The 14,452-nt window shown below is 52.1% G+C and overlaps 9 protein-coding genes across 9 annotated transcripts; 6 read left to right on the forward strand and 3 right to left on the reverse strand.

Annotated features, from left to right (window-relative positions):
* Window positions 1–15: 15 nt before the first annotated feature.
* BO86DRAFT_380918 (uncharacterized protein) lies at window positions 16–714 on the reverse strand (the record flags this gene model as incomplete). The annotated part of the gene is made up of 3 exons (XM_025670745.1): window positions 16–264; window positions 482–595; window positions 628–714. The coding sequence occupies 3 exons, from the start codon at window positions 712–714 to the stop codon at window positions 16–18; spliced, it is 450 nt and encodes a 149-aa protein (XP_025525820.1).
* Window positions 715–959: 245 nt separating this feature from the next.
* On the forward strand, window positions 960–1,950 carry BO86DRAFT_143898 (uncharacterized protein). Its single transcript, XM_025666225.1, has one exon. It carries the CDS (start codon window positions 1,167–1,169, stop codon window positions 1,782–1,784), a length of 618 nt encoding a protein of 205 aa, XP_025525821.1. The 5' UTR covers window positions 960–1,166; the 3' UTR covers window positions 1,785–1,950.
* A 918-nt stretch (window positions 1,951–2,868) lies between these two features.
* On the forward strand, window positions 2,869–3,264 carry BO86DRAFT_143901 (uncharacterized protein). Its single transcript, XM_025666226.1, has one exon. It carries the CDS (start codon window positions 3,010–3,012, stop codon window positions 3,211–3,213), a length of 204 nt encoding a protein of 67 aa, XP_025525822.1. The 5' UTR covers window positions 2,869–3,009; the 3' UTR covers window positions 3,214–3,264.
* Window positions 3,160–3,868, forward strand: BO86DRAFT_143906 (uncharacterized protein). Its single transcript, XM_025666227.1, has one exon. It carries the CDS (start codon window positions 3,354–3,356, stop codon window positions 3,762–3,764), a length of 411 nt encoding a protein of 136 aa, XP_025525823.1. The 5' UTR covers window positions 3,160–3,353; the 3' UTR covers window positions 3,765–3,868.
* A 1,163-nt stretch (window positions 3,869–5,031) lies between these two features.
* On the reverse strand, window positions 5,032–6,600 carry BO86DRAFT_435282 (uncharacterized protein; the record flags this gene model as incomplete). Its single annotated transcript, XM_025675946.1, has 4 exons — window positions 5,032–5,773; window positions 5,878–5,996; window positions 6,090–6,310; window positions 6,426–6,600. The coding sequence occupies 4 exons, from the start codon at window positions 6,598–6,600 to the stop codon at window positions 5,032–5,034; spliced, it is 1,257 nt and encodes a 418-aa protein (XP_025525824.1).
* A 1,033-nt stretch (window positions 6,601–7,633) lies between these two features.
* On the forward strand, window positions 7,634–9,050 carry BO86DRAFT_457538 (NAD(P)-binding protein; the record flags this gene model as incomplete). The annotated part of the gene is made up of 5 exons (XM_025677230.1): window positions 7,634–7,711; window positions 7,776–8,039; window positions 8,113–8,224; window positions 8,280–8,339; window positions 8,407–9,050. Exons 1-5 carry the CDS (start codon window positions 7,676–7,678, stop codon window positions 9,048–9,050), a joined length of 1,116 nt encoding a protein of 371 aa, XP_025525825.1. The 5' UTR covers window positions 7,634–7,675.
* A 108-nt stretch (window positions 9,051–9,158) lies between these two features.
* On the reverse strand, window positions 9,159–9,835 carry BO86DRAFT_411283 (glyoxalase/bleomycin resistance protein/dioxygenase; the record flags this gene model as incomplete). Its single annotated transcript, XM_025674573.1, has 4 exons — window positions 9,788–9,835; window positions 9,493–9,736; window positions 9,390–9,426; window positions 9,159–9,300 (listed from the first exon to the last, which is right to left on the reverse strand). Exons 2-4 carry the CDS (start codon window positions 9,710–9,712, stop codon window positions 9,159–9,161), a joined length of 399 nt encoding a protein of 132 aa, XP_025525826.1. The 5' UTR covers window positions 9,713–9,736; window positions 9,788–9,835.
* Window positions 9,836–10,365: 530 nt separating this feature from the next.
* Window positions 10,366–12,143, forward strand: BO86DRAFT_435285 (Zn(II)2Cys6 transcription factor domain-containing protein). Its single transcript, XM_025675947.1, has 4 exons — window positions 10,366–10,457; window positions 10,511–11,229; window positions 11,280–11,808; window positions 11,866–12,143. The coding sequence occupies exons 1-4, from the start codon at window positions 10,394–10,396 to the stop codon at window positions 11,907–11,909; spliced, it is 1,356 nt and encodes a 451-aa protein (XP_025525827.1). The 5' UTR covers window positions 10,366–10,393; the 3' UTR covers window positions 11,910–12,143.
* A 629-nt stretch (window positions 12,144–12,772) lies between these two features.
* Window positions 12,773–13,940, forward strand: BO86DRAFT_420468 (putative aldehyde reductase 2; the record flags this gene model as incomplete). Its single annotated transcript, XM_025675207.1, has 3 exons — window positions 12,773–13,022; window positions 13,092–13,574; window positions 13,627–13,940. 3 exons carry the CDS (start codon window positions 12,773–12,775, stop codon window positions 13,938–13,940), a joined length of 1,047 nt encoding a protein of 348 aa, XP_025525828.1.
* Window positions 13,941–14,452: the final 512 nt, after the last annotated feature.

The following is a 14,452-nucleotide window of genomic DNA, read 5'->3' on the forward strand; positions in this document are numbered from 1 at the left end:
TCTTTTCTTGTGGAATTATGGCGTCATCAGCGACACAGCGAGATTCTGAGCAACAAAAGAGGCCTCGTGTTGGGAAGGTTGTTGAGGAAAGAAGAAGAATGACGAGGTGGCAGTTAGAGGATTGCGAGGATTGCGAGGAACGCGGCGCAGGAAACACGAGGCTACAAGCCACAGCACCAGCCATCCTTCAGTGACTCCGATGATGAGTGATGACTCTCTCTCCATTGAACTCAGTTCTTCCCCGACACCTCGAAGAGGTATAGACTATAGAGGTGGGTATAGACTCAGACCCTGTTGATAAGCAAAGTGGACGGGGGGAGACCGCTAGTCCGTGGCATTAGGGATGGACTAACCCTATTTCTCTCCTAGTGGTGTCCACCCGGTGCAGTCAGAGTGTCAGAGTGTCAGATGAGGACAGCCAGGGAAGGGGAATGATCCCAACTTGACCGACTGTTGCGGTCCCTCTCACCAATCAGCGTACAGTAATTCCATCCAAAAGGCGATCTGGTTGTGAACACTGCGTTTCCAACCGGGAAGTGGAGATTTGAACCTGGAAATGCACTGCCTTCACCACCATCATCCACTCTCCACTCCACTGCACCAGCCACAGTACACACACACACACACACACACAGCAGAGACAGCCTTACGGTCACCAGGCAGCACTTTCTCTAGGAAACTTCTACCATCAGCTGCCACACCCTCCTTTCCCATCGTTATTATTTTTATTCTTTTTAATTTTAGATTATGACTGATTCCCCCCTAGCGTCTCCACCTGTGACCAGATCCGTCATGAATCCCTCCTGCAGCTCATTTTACTCACTCTCTTTCATGGATGCCTTCCACTCTCGTCATGTCCAACTATATAACCTCCTCTGCTCCCCCCCCCTCTACTTCTCAATTTCAACTTCATACATCTGCAGTCAGCCCATCAACTCAAACCGACTACAGCTATATAGCTACTCGCAAGCGCACTTTGTTTGCGATTCTATTCATTCGATCCCATCACTGCTACACATACCACGTGCTCACCCAGGGCTCAACTTGACCCATCCGTCACACTGTCGCCTTTCAAGTCTACTCGGTTCCTCTGGCCCCCTATCTACACCTCCATAAGGGAGTCTGTTCCCCTGCGATCAAAGCCTCGTCTCCGTCGAACTGCAAGCATGCCTCACCAGGTCGAGCAAGCCGCCGAGCCCGTCGTGCTCGTGCGGGAGCTGGAGGACGACGAGACATATGTCCTCAACAGCTTTGAGAGCCACGCCGGTCACTGCTCCCGTTGTGCCAACCCCCTTCAGACTCGTGAGGAGGACCGGTCCCTTTGCAAGCGCGGCCACCAGTACGCCCGCGACGTGGCTGAATACCTGCGCAGCAAGAACGGCAAGATCTACTCGGTCGTCGACCAAGAGCGCAGCCGATCCACACTGGTCAAGGTGCCTCTCAAGTACGCTGCCGCCCGTCAGCTACTGCTGGCCATCGAGGACGGCCTGCGCGTGGAGAAGAAGTCAGCCGCCGGCGTTCGCGCCTCTGCACCCCCAGTCATCAGCTACGACGCCACTTATCCCGTGCCCCCTCGACGCACCACCACCCAGGAATACCTTCACCCTTCGCAGGCCATCATCGAGCGTGAGCCACGAACCATGAAGCGTCACCGGACCATCATCTACACATCCCCTCGCAGCTCGCCCAGCCGAGGGTCGCTGTACGAGGCTGATGCGGCCGAGCGGTATGAGCGCGTTAAGGAATCGTCCCGCATCTACCGGCCGACCGACTACCACCGTTGAATGAGCGCAACGCACTGGTTTGGAACTAGTCATTACGGTCTTCTCTCACGCACGACACTGGATACCTGGCTGGTGGCTTTGATGCAGCCAAGATGCTGTTACCACGCTGTCCCCCCATATGAACCTTGTCCGCTGGCAAAGGGCTTTTCATCAGGCCCGCCGCGGCCCCCAGCCTTCCCATATCTGCCCGATCGCATTGGATTTGGCCATGGAGAAATCGCTTAGCTACTGCTGCAATTACGCGTCTGTTGCAGTGCACTGCATGCGGCTGGAGATTTGAAGAGGATCCCGATTACTTTCCTTTTCTGCAATCACCGCAACGATACCTTCCTATGTCTCATGTTTGGCATTCTTCGGTTCATCCCGACATCTCAAAACCAAGAACCACAAAAAAACAGACAAACTCAACGAAAAGAGTCAGAAAACAGAGGAGAGAACAAACAAAGATGAGAAGAGGGACGAAGAGAGAGAGCGAAATCTGTCGTGCGACCCTGCTTCATGCTGTCTACACCGGGGGGAAAGCGGAAGACGCCCGCTCCAGGTCGGGGGCATTCCAACATTGGTTTTCTGGCTGCAGCCAAGATGTACTGTAACTTACTGTATGTTGCATGCAAGCAGTGACTCATCCGTCTCGGATGCAGGATTTGTGTGCTTAGTCTAGAGCACGATGGCTGCAGCTTACCTGCAGGCCGCGCCTTTCCTTTGACTTTTTTTTTTTGACTTTTTTTCTCTGACTTCGGATTTCCCCTAAGGAAACCGTCCCCTCCTTTTGATGTCCCCAATCAGGGATACTAGCTTAGGAATTGAATTTCTTATGTCGTGATTGGTGGTTCCACGTGTCTACCTAGTAGTTATGTATGCAGTATGAATTAAGGCTCGTAAATAATTCGCCAATTGAGAAGATGTCTGATGCCCGCTGACGATTGGTCTTCTGCTTTAGGCTTAGCGTAAAGTCGAGGCTCCTTATACCCTGTCCTCTTTAGTGGCTTGAGACAAGGACGCTTGACCTCATCCTACGTATACATATACGTATGTAAGATGGACTCTCTTCAGAAAGAAGAATTCGCTCACGTGGTGTCTAAGTATAGCTCTGACTTTTGTAGCTAACTGAAGATTCGCAACTCCGCTCGAGACGACCCCTACAAAAGCAACTCGTACTTCGCTCGCTTGGCCAGACCATCCGCCCTTACCTGTTCTCTTGCCCACCGCATTTCTTCAACGGGGCATGAAACAAAGGGCATCAATTCTCCGAAACCATCAAAATCCGAGAACCACTAGCTCTTCCAAACTGGAAAGAAGCCAGGCCTCACCGATGTCACGATCGGAGAATTTTGTCTCGCCTTGCCCGGGTAGCAAATCCCGCAAGTGGGATATCCGAATCTGTGATCCCGGAGCGAGACTCGCGACACCGGGACTTTGCAGATACTAAAAAGTGTAAAGGTGCAAGATATGCAAGAATGCATGCCCAGGGAGGAGTCATACCGCTCCGCTGCAACCAGCTAACCTAGTTTTGATGTCTCATGCATGCTGTCAAGGTTGAGGAAACCTTGTGTTTCTTTTCTCTAATGCATGGCGGGTGTCGGTAGGTGGTTGCATCTCAGCGACAAGACGACAACAACAGCAATATGGCCAGGATTGGGACTGACGCTATCAGGTCCATGCTCCCAGCCAAGCACGGCGCGGTCAGTAATTTCTCGAACTCAATTGCAGCTCGTCGTTTCTAAGCATAGACCAAATTCGACAGGACCGGCCATTGCCCTGCCCCGAGTTTCGACATCGGACTGCCCAGCTTGCATCGTCGAGTCTCCACCTGCCCGCCAACTAAACACATATACACCGGATCTTCGACATAGCAACACAAGTGAATTCAAGTCTAGAACCCGCCTCCGGGGGCGACTTGGCATCTTGGGTGGTACGTGCCCAACAGAGTGGATCTTTTCCCGGACCGTGGACCCAGTTCCCGGGATCCACTCCGACTGAGCTGTCATGCCTCTATACCGTCTCCATCCCTAGCCGAAAGTGCGTGGTGGTAATCTTGGGACTGCGATTGGGTGAAATTCCAACAAAGCTAGGGAGTGAGGCTGGATGGTTTGGAGTCCGGTGCTAATAGTGCTATACCGGGGGCGATGGGGTGGTCAGGTAGGAAAGTCTGCACTCTGCTTATGAATTGTGGGGGTGGGTTGCCTCACTATTTGAGTTTTATATAGATGGTTTGATGTGAGGAAGGGGTCTGTGCACCGAGGTTGTAGAGATTGAGAGGTTGGGATACGATTGGCACAGAGGGTGTGGCTGGTGAGGGTGTAGAGTGAATATTGGGGAGGTGGTGCGGGTGTAGACTCATGGAGTGAGGGCTATCGCCAGATGAGAGGTAGTAAAGGGGGATGAAAGATGGATAAGTTCTTTTCCGCGGATCAATTGAATGTAGAGGATGATTGATGTTGGAATTCATTGACAGGATGGCTGCATTCGCCTACACGAATGCTTCCATGCGCGTTTTATGGATACCTCGCCTGCCTCCATATGTTCTCCTTCCGGACTACCCTTCTCTCCCAGATACTTGGACTGATTTAGGCCTCAAATGATTGGTGCCAGTAAAGTAAGAGCTCGCCAGTTCCCTGAGCACAATTCTAACAGCGTGCAACCAGAAAGCCACGCATGACCATCAGGGCTTTATCGACCAAAGATAGCCTCAGCTCAATTGCTTCATCCGTCCTTGGTTAAATAGGCCTACTGATGAGGACATCGAGGTCAAGAAGGTCACTGGAAGTGTCAGAGACTATGAGCTTCCGGGGAAAAGGGTTCTGGAAAGGGGTTATGATTACAGGTATGGTAGCCTGTTCCGCCCCCGATCCGGAACTTCTTGCTAATATCCGGCTATAGATACTTCGTACTCCCTTGTCTGTGAGGAGCCTGCTGCGTCTCCGTTGTTGGTAATGGTGCCATTCTGAATCGGGACAAGGATATTTATGGGAATATCGCGGAGTATTCTTGAGGGTAGCAAGGATGAGACTGTGTTTGATTCAAATTTATGATGCCATCCGTGAGTGAGACAGAGGTACAACAATGTCGAAGTGAGTTCAATCAACTGCAATCAAAGTACGTGGGTAGCATGAGGCTACCCCAGCATCATCGGTTGCCGGTGCGAGCTGGACGGGCAATGCTTTCAAACAGACCAGACCCGAATCGAGTACAAGCAACAAGCCCATTGTCCCACGGAATGTATGCCTCAGCCATCCAGCCAGTCAATCTAGTAAGCCTTGCCATCCGCAGACCTCATTTCAATCTGAACGCCAGCATCCCTGAGCCCGTCCACATACTCCATGCCCAGAAAACTCGGCGTAAAGAAGCCGCCCTTCCTAGCCGGCTCTTCTCCGCTCTCCTTGCTCTTTCTCTCCAACAAGACCCTTGCCCCAACACAGGTCAACAACGCTGTAAACTCATATAATGCTCCCTCCCGCAGCAACGAAGCCTCAATGACTCCCTTTTCAGTCCCCTTTAAGCCTCCTATCCCACCGACAGCCCGATATTCCGCACGCTCAGCTCGCCTCAGCACCTCTTGATCAGGCAGATCACCATCTGTCGAAGCCATAAGTTTCCGTACCAAGCCCCTTACAAGCGGTATCCAGAGCAAAAGTATAAAAATCTTTGTAGCACAATGTATAAAGATCGCATTCCATATTCCGGTAGCAGGAAGGTACTCCTTGTACTGGAAGTCCTCGCCATAAAGCTCTGGGTTCTGGGCTGCGCTGCGGTGTACTACCGCAGCGTTCCCGGGGCCCGTGAAGGACGTTGTCAGCGGCCCTAGGACAGGGTTGAGACGATAGCCGAGCGTTCGGGACAGAAGCGGTGATTTGGGGACCAGCCGCGGCGGTTGCTTCCTGGAAGTGAGCACCCACGAGCCCGAGTTCCCGGAGAGGTACCAGGATGCACCCCAGGTTGTGAAACTGTCAAGAACGGTCGTCAGGGAGCCGGGGGTCATTGCTTTGATGCTTTGCCGGGAGAATCAAAATACGTTAACTTGCATCCCTGGGCATCGAAGGACCATAGCCATTCATGGGGCATTTTCTGGCTGAATGGAGAAAGGAGGGCATACCTAAGCTTCCCAGCGGAAACGATTTCGCCCGGTCCCCTAGAGTACCTCTCCCTCGTTGCTTTTGTGATCAGCCACGCAAGGAGATCGGCCGGTGCGGTTGGCGAGATCCCTGGGATAATCTGCTCTCATACCCATTAGCGCACCGTGGGACAAAACCTGACCTCGAACTCCGCCTGGCTGCCATCAATTGACATAAAGGTATGAAAACTCACAACCGCCCCGCTCTCACTCGCAGCATCCTCATACTTCTCAATCAACTCGGCAATCCACAACGTCTCAGTCGAGAAATCAAGATAATGCGTGCCTTCCCGCGAACAGGCCTCGACAATCGGCGTGGAGAACCTATGAAACGGTCCGACGCCATTGACCACGACTTCTGCCTTCCGAACAACCGACTCGAGGCTCTCTTTGGTGAGTTCCACGAGTTCAATTCCTAGGTGTTATCAAGTCATGCACTTTGTCAGCCCCCTCGACCAAGTCTATTTTCAACCTAGGTTGAGGGTTGGGGTGTAGCATTGCAACGCCGTCGGAGACAGGTATGTACGTACCAGGCTGCACCCTATCCGGATACAGTTCTCTCAATTCCCGCGCTAATGCCCTGAGTTTCTGTTCCGAGCGGCCGCCGATGCACCAGTGGACGTTGGTTGGGTAGTGTTCGGCGATGAACTTGGCGCAGAGCGTGCCGGTATACCCGGTTGCGCCGAGGAGGAGGATCGAGTACATTGTTCTGATCTAGCTGCGCAAGTCTGGAACAAAGGTGAAATGGGAAGAGGGATGAGAATGATTTGACTCAAGCGCTCGACGAGCGGCGCGGTCCGGCTGTTATAGACTTGTAGACTCAACTCAGGTAGACGTGGAGGCAACGTGAGGTGAGGCTGGGGGTATATACGGAGTTCCGGGTTTGGACCTGTGTGAGGATCAAAGGGGGTTAGCCTTCTTACAGATTCTGGTTGGAGTTCCCGGACTAGAGTCTTCCCATTCCCAGGTCATCTGGTGATCTGTGTGGGTGAATTAGGATTGTTAGGTATGATCGAAGGTAATTCAAAGGAGCGTAGCCGGATGATCATATTATGACCTGTAGCTCAAGCAGTCCCGCAAGAGAACTTATGAAGAACAGAATAGTAATGTTTGTATTAGCTATAACAACCCTAATCTCACTCTCAAGGAGTTAAGCTTAATGTTTATGAATCTGAGAAAATTTGTGATTGATTTATGGAGCCACCTTATATGGAAAGAATATACGTACTGGAACTGCATATAATAGGTATAATACTTGATAAGATCTGTAATGCAAATAATGATATTGTTGGTGTTTGTACATTGAAAGAAGGCGTAGAGAGTAGCATAATACTGTATTGACTATGTCTATAGCGCCCACTAAGGGGCTGATACTATTTAGATGATCAATGCTCTATTATTGATAAATTCTGGGATCATGTTAATAGTAGATACTATGAAGTTTTTTGATCTTGATACAGTGAGGGTGAGGGATAATCCAAAGGATTGGAATAGCAGCCTACAAAAGAATATTATATAATCTCATAAATTGTATCAAATCTGAAGCAAGGGATTCTTGCAGACCTGGTGCATTGTATCCCTTTAGCCAGATGCAGGCCCACTTAGCAGCACTAGCCTAGATCCAAACCCAAACCTGGAACTCCGGGCTCCGCGGGCCCATTTTCCGAGGCTGGATCTATTATAAGTACTTGTATACATACGCTGCCTTAAGAAAACAATCACCACGCCATTTTATTTGCCCGTCAATTGGTTTACATTGTATCTTCCTCCATTACCAACCATGGACCCCCACAGCACATCCCGCGAAAAGCTCCTGGTAACCCCACCCTCGCCTCCACCTTCACCTTCACATCATCTCACATGAATTGTTTACCTCCCAGATAACCGGCGCGACCGGCTACATCGGCTTCAAAACCCTTCTCACAGCCCTCTCCCGCGGCTATAGCATTCTTGCCCTGGTTCGAAAAGACAGCGACATCTCCGACCTCCAATCCAGAAGCGCCGCTATCACTGAATCCGTTCGGTCAGGACAACTGGAGTTCGCTATTGTTCCGGACTTCCTAGCCGACGATGCCGTCTACGATGTTCTGAGGGGATCCGGGGTGGCGGTGATTGTTCATTTGGCGTCACCGTTGGCTCCTCAGGTGTGTTTCCTAGCTCTTCTGATTAGTTATCTGACATTGGCTGGGGCTGATGCGAGGGGTGGGGGTCGGATAGACGGAGAATTATGAAGAGGATATTATCCGCCCTGCTGTTTCAATGGTAACGGTGTTTCTTGAGGCCGCGAGAAGGGTGGAGAGTGTGAGGAGGGTTGTTGTTACGTCTTCTTGTATGCTGCACTGTCCATTGACTGGGTGCGAGACATCAGCTGAGGTAGACAACAGGCGTGACCCTCATCCCCTTCGAGTGGAACTTCAATCCAGACTCCGAGAGACTCTATACCGGTACTGTACCTCCGCTTGCCCCATCCCCACCCCTATCCTATTGTCTATGAAATCTAATCATCTATAGCAACCGACCTAAATCCAACCCTAACCAGCACCCCAGCCTCCCCCATGGAAGCCTACTGGATCTCCAAAGCGCTGGCCCGAAAAGCCAGTCGTGATTTTGTGGAAACCCATCGCCCTAGCTTCGACTTCGTAAACCTCCTCCCCGGCGTGGTCATCGGACCCGATGACCGTCTTATCCCATCGCCCACGAACAAGACCGTGAAGAGTGGTGATGTGCTACAGGGAACGAGGAGGTCCGTTCTTGCGCCCGTGTTGACCGCTGATCTGAGTAGTTCATTTCCTTATGTGGGCGTGCCGGTGCATGTGGGTGATGTGGCGAGGGCACACATCGATGCTGTTGATCGGCAGAGGATTCCCGGGAATAGCGAGTTTATTCTTGTTTCGGACGCTGATGCTGACGAGGGTGTGGACTGGGAGGAGGGTGCTCGGGGGGTTGTGCGGACATACTATGGGAAGGAGCTTGAGGAGGGATTGTTTCCGATGGAAGGGAGCTTGGAGGCGATTCGCTGGAGGGTTGATACGAGGGAGACGGAGAGGGTGTTTGGGTGGCGTCTTTTGGGGTTCCAAGAGACTATAAAGGCGCTTGTTGCGCAGTGGGTTGGGTTGAAGAGGTTGGAGACGTCAGTGGAGGCTGGATGCGAGTAAAGATTGTCGATAGAAATACACGATGTGCTTGGCTTGAACACTTATGGATCTAAGCCTGGATTCTATCACCACGTAGTTTACATATGAATAGGTGCAGCCTGTTCCAAGTTATCTCTTCCGAGCCTCCCTCGGCGCACAAACAGCTTCCACATTATTCCCTTCCATGTCAACCGCAAACGCCGCGTAGTAGGGATACCGGCTCATCTCCTCCCGAATCCCAGGACCACCGTTATCCTTAGCTCCGCTTTCTCTGTGATGACGGTAATGGCATCAGTGAACTACACATCTCTCTTCCCGATTTGAGACGGGGAGAACAGAAAGAAAACTTTGAGAACTCACAATGCAAGGCGATGAAACTCCTCAACAGCCCCCCAAGCTATTCGGATACACACATCAGCACTAGGGCAACCCCAAACCTCAGAGTGTGTTTGGGAGAACAAACTCGGCGCATCAAACGCCACGTGAACGGGCATCGTGGTGTTCCCCTCCGGCAACGCCTTGATCCAGAAATAAGGGTAGTCGCTCCCGAACCCGATGAGCGTGCTGTTGTACGCGCAGATCAGCTCTGTGTATCCGACCGGGGCGAGGACTTTGCTGTAGAAGGTGCGCAGTGCGGGAAGGTTTTTGGCGGTTGCCCACAGGAAGATGTGGTTGATAGTCATTTTGTGGTAAGTGGTGAGCTTCAGCTGGATCAAGTAAGGTCAGGGAATGAAGGCTAGACAGGATTGATGTTGTACTTGGTCATTTTCGTGGGGCTTTGGAGATGGAGCCGGGTTTTATCTGGCTGCGCATTGCCCTCAAAGTACGGTAGACAGGCGCGTATACTACCTACTACCTAGTAGCCCTGAGTGGAGCTCGGAGTTCCGGGATTAGGCCATATCGTTCAAGGTTCAGGTTGTCAGGAGCCCTCATTGAAAGGGTCGAGAGGCAATCTACTAGGTATCATGGAAGCGCCAACAGGGTAGATGGAAGGTGCTCGACTGAGTTCAGGGACTATGCCAATTGCCCCATGACCATGTGTCGATGGCATAATCCTTGGCTTAATAAAGAGAAATAGTTCCAACCTGGGAGAGCTTCAATACTTTTGTGTCAAATAGTACAAATAGTAATATTGGTTGGTAACTGGAAGTATGCAGTTGCCTCCAGTGGGAATGGGACTGGTCAGGCATGATCACGTGAGAAAGATACAGGACTGCCAAGGCTATTCCCATCAAGGCATAGTAGCCGAGCTCAGCCCGGAGTTCCGGGTTCGGGATCCATCACCTTGAGTGTAAGTTATGCATCGTTGTCCAAATCCCCATCTCCCATCTCCCTTCTCAAATCTAATCTTCACAATCACAATCATGGAACCTGCAACGGTGGAGAAGAGGGCTGAGTGTCCCTTCTGTACCACTACATTCACCCATCGTGAGGCCCTTTGAGCTCTATCTTCGGAGCCCTCTCTTATGCAGTATCAACAGGCTCCTCGCTTATCCGTCACCTCCGGAAGAAGTGCAATCAACCCCAGCCGCAGACTGTACGCCGCAAGGCATGTAGTCAATGTGTCGCGGACAAGACGCGGTGTAATCTCAAGCGCCCTAGCTGCTCGCGGTGCTCTGTGCGACAGATATCCTGCCAGTACTCAACCCCGTTCCTGGACTCATCTGGCTCTCCATCACCAGAGAGGGGGCAGACGACTTTGGCGCCGCAAGTCAACATATCAACTCCACCGGAGCCACGGGCTGCTGATTCGTCAAGTCTCTTCGAGGACCTGCTTGCCGATCCTGCGCCTTGGGACCTGTCCTTTCCCCTTGATGTAAATTCTTCCCTGTCCCCGCGTCGCGACCTCGCAGCGCTGGTTCGTAATGACAATGCCCAATTATACCCTACTGTTTTGATTGGTGAGAATCCAAGCTCGCTGCTCTCACCAGATCCAACTGCAGAATCCCCCGCAGCGGCGTTGGCGAACCACAGCATGGAGTTCATCTTCCGTGTTCTTCGATCCTGGCCTAGAATGCTTGCAGGGGATTTTCAGACGCCCCCGTTCCTTCACCACAGTTATATCGCCGATGGTATGACTCTACCCCAATCCCTCGCCAACTGCTTCACTCTAGTAAAAATGTGGCATGGGCAATGCCATGGAGCCGAGGACTTAGTGCACCGCCTGATCCTGAACGAAGTAACCAGCCTCTTGAACAAGGTGCGTGCGCACATTTCATCTCTGAAACCAACGTCGGCTGATGACTGAAGCTCGACGACCTCGACGAAGCCGCCCTTCTCGCAATACTCCAAGCAGTAGTAATCTACCTGATCATCCTCCTCTTCCCCGGCGAGAGCTCCCGCCCAACGCTGCCCCCACCAACGCTCCTCCACAAGATCCAAGAACTGGCCAACCACGCCGCCAACACGGGCCTTTTCCTCCAGGAGGAAAGAGAAGCAATGCGCCCCACCTGGAGCGCCTGGATCCACGTCACCTCCAAGCGACGCGCAGTCCTAGCGCTCTACCTCCTCCGCTGGGCACTATCCGTCTTCCACAACGCCCCGCCGCTAGATTGCCGCCAGGTGGGGTTCATGCCTGCGCCTGCGGCGAAGATACTTTGGCAGGCGAAGTCGGAGCAGGAGTGGAATTCTCTGTACATCCGGTGGCTTGCCAGATGGGATGGGCATGGATATATCCAGGGTGAGTTTGATCGGATTCGACCGGGGATTAAGATGGAGGAGAGGGCGGAGAAGTGGCTTGAGGAGGCGGATGAGTTTGGGATGATTATGATGTCGATCGGTGGGTTACCCTTCTGGAGGTGTGTGGATAGAATCACCGCTGACGACTGTGATATAGTAAATGCGACGGATTGTCCATTGCCCACGTTTGCGGGTCATTGATGCATTATACGACTTATTTCGTACCCAGTCGATTACACAACGGCTTTCCATCGTCGGAACAATAACTAAGTATTATTTGCAGACTACCGTCCGTCTATACGGACGCCCAAATCGAAGGTTTCTCCGATGAATCCTCCAGCAACACTCACTTGGATCCAAAAGCTAAGGAACAGCCTGGCAGGCTACGCAGGATCCTTCGCAACCCGGGCCTGCTCATAATGACTTCCACATGCCCGCAATATACGGAAGGCAATAGGGAACTTCTTTTGCCGATGTCCGTCTGGTACTTGGAAGACATAAACATCCTCCTACAAGAGTATCTGACGGCCCAGGTGTGCCGTTTAATTCGATAGATGGCGCAAGGTGGAACATTCCCAATTTCAAGGACATGCTATAGAAATCACAGTGTGCCCCCGTATTATATCATCCCTGGCTATTCTGATATCAAGTCTTAGATCTTACCGTTCTTTGCTACGCATATAATGCTACTAGGATAGAGCATCTTAAGTCTTAGACAACATCCAAAGTTTAGATATCTCCCTATTGCAGAACCCTAGGGAGACGGCGCATCGGGCCCGGACTTCCGAGTTGTTCATTCCTGACCAAACCCTAGATGCAGGTCCGTAGCTCGGAGTTCCAGGTGTACTGTACGCATGATCCCAGGATACCATGTGGCTGTGACTTGCTATATCAGAAACACGATTTGTAAGCTTTGGGCCCATATGAGATTGATCAGGTATACGGTATGCGATTCCATCTACAGGACTCCTCCCAAGCGAGAAATATAAAAGCACTATCGGGCAACCTCAATATGTTGGGACCCATATCACCCTTCTGCGGCACATCCCACCTGCAGGACAAGAATGCATATTCCCGACAGAGCAATTCCTATCGACTCGACGGTCGTGGTGGTTGGAGCCAATGGATACATCGCCGTGGAAACCTGCGAGAAGCTCCTTCAAGCTGGCCACCGGGTCCGCGGTACCGTGCGCAATGTTGACCGCCATCGAAGCTGGATGCATGCGCTCTTCGATGTGAAGTGGCCGGACAAGTTTGAGCTCGTTCAAGTGGCTGATTTTGAAGAAGAGGGTGCCTTTGAGGAGGCCTTCAAGGGTAACAGCACCTGATAACCTGAACCGTGGATGACCGGCTATGATGATTGAATCTGACGGGTTAATGCAGGAGCTTCGGGTGTCATCTACCCGTCCATGCCCGTCATCTTCGATGCGGATCCTACCAAGGTAGTGGATCCTCTGATCAGAGGGGTAGTCAACGCTCTCCAAGCCGCCGCTCGCGCCGGGGTCCAGCGCTTTGTTGTGAGCTCCAGCTCCAAAGCGGTCCGTTCGACCATCTACAACGAGCCCTACGACATCCGCGTCGACACCTTCAACCATCAAGCTATCCAGCAAGTCCGCGACGGACTGGTGGACGCCTCCTTTGAGCGAAAGCTCGCCGTCTACAGTGCAGGCCGGACCCTGGCCGAACAGGCATTTTGGGGATGGGTCAAGAGCAACAACCCGCCCTTCGTGGCCAATTGCATTGTCCCGGATGGTCAGTTCGGGCGCGTGCTGGACGTGAACAACCTCAACACCGGGCCTACATCCTCGACTGGGCAGTTGATCCGTGCCCTCCGCGGCGAATGGGAGGGAGTTGGTCTTGACCTTGGTATTGCGCCTTGTCTGAGGAAAGCATATTCTCACTGACTTTTCATTGAAAGCGTTCATCACCGACGTCCAGGACACGGCGCGTCTTCTGGTCGCGACCGTTGCGTCCCGGTCGATCGAGAACGAGCGTATTTTCTCCTACTACGTCAATCGCACCTGGAACGATCTCCGACACAAAGTTCGCGAATTGCTTCCCGATCGTCCGGAGCTGGTAACGGGAGGGGATCAAGGTCGGCTGGGGCGAGACGTGTCTGCTGCGCCTGGGCCCATTGCCCGCGCTGAGGAGATTCTGCGGACAATTGGACAGGCGGGGTTCACCAACGAGGATCAGATCGTTCGAGACTTTGTAAACTCGGTCTTTCCTTAGCTTTGATACACAGGGAATGGTAGGCAGAAACTTGCAATGAGCGTTCCTGGGCCGTGGGCGGCACGAATCAGCCAAAATACCCCTTTTGTAGCTCAATGAATAAAAGTTCATGACCAGGTTGGTCGTGATTCGACCGCAATGGAAAGGTGTTAGCCCCTGAGCTACACGAGGGCTCAACGTCTTGAGAGCCTCAAATCATCTGAGATAGCAGGTAAGCGAGGAAGCACCTACCCAAGACCTGAATAGAGACATTCTCCCTATTGGGACGGGACGGACGTTCGGGGTACCTGAGACAACTTTCACACAGCAGATCCTGTACCCATCTTATAAAGTCACCCATAAACCCGAAGTGGTATTAGCTATAGTCCAGAGTAACTTTCCCCAAGTATGCGCTTCCGTATGTATAATCAAAGTTCGCATTCATAAACTGGCACCTACTGATTCTCTCAGATATTCGCCGATCAAGGGAAGCTACTGATCCCCAACAAGCTCCGCAAACGCGAGCTCAGCAC

This window comes from Aspergillus japonicus, assembly GCF_003184785.1.
Source record: "Aspergillus japonicus CBS 114.51 unplaced genomic scaffold BO86scaffold_40, whole genome shotgun sequence".
Classification (NCBI taxonomy): Eukaryota; Fungi; Ascomycota; class Eurotiomycetes; order Eurotiales; family Aspergillaceae; genus Aspergillus; species Aspergillus japonicus.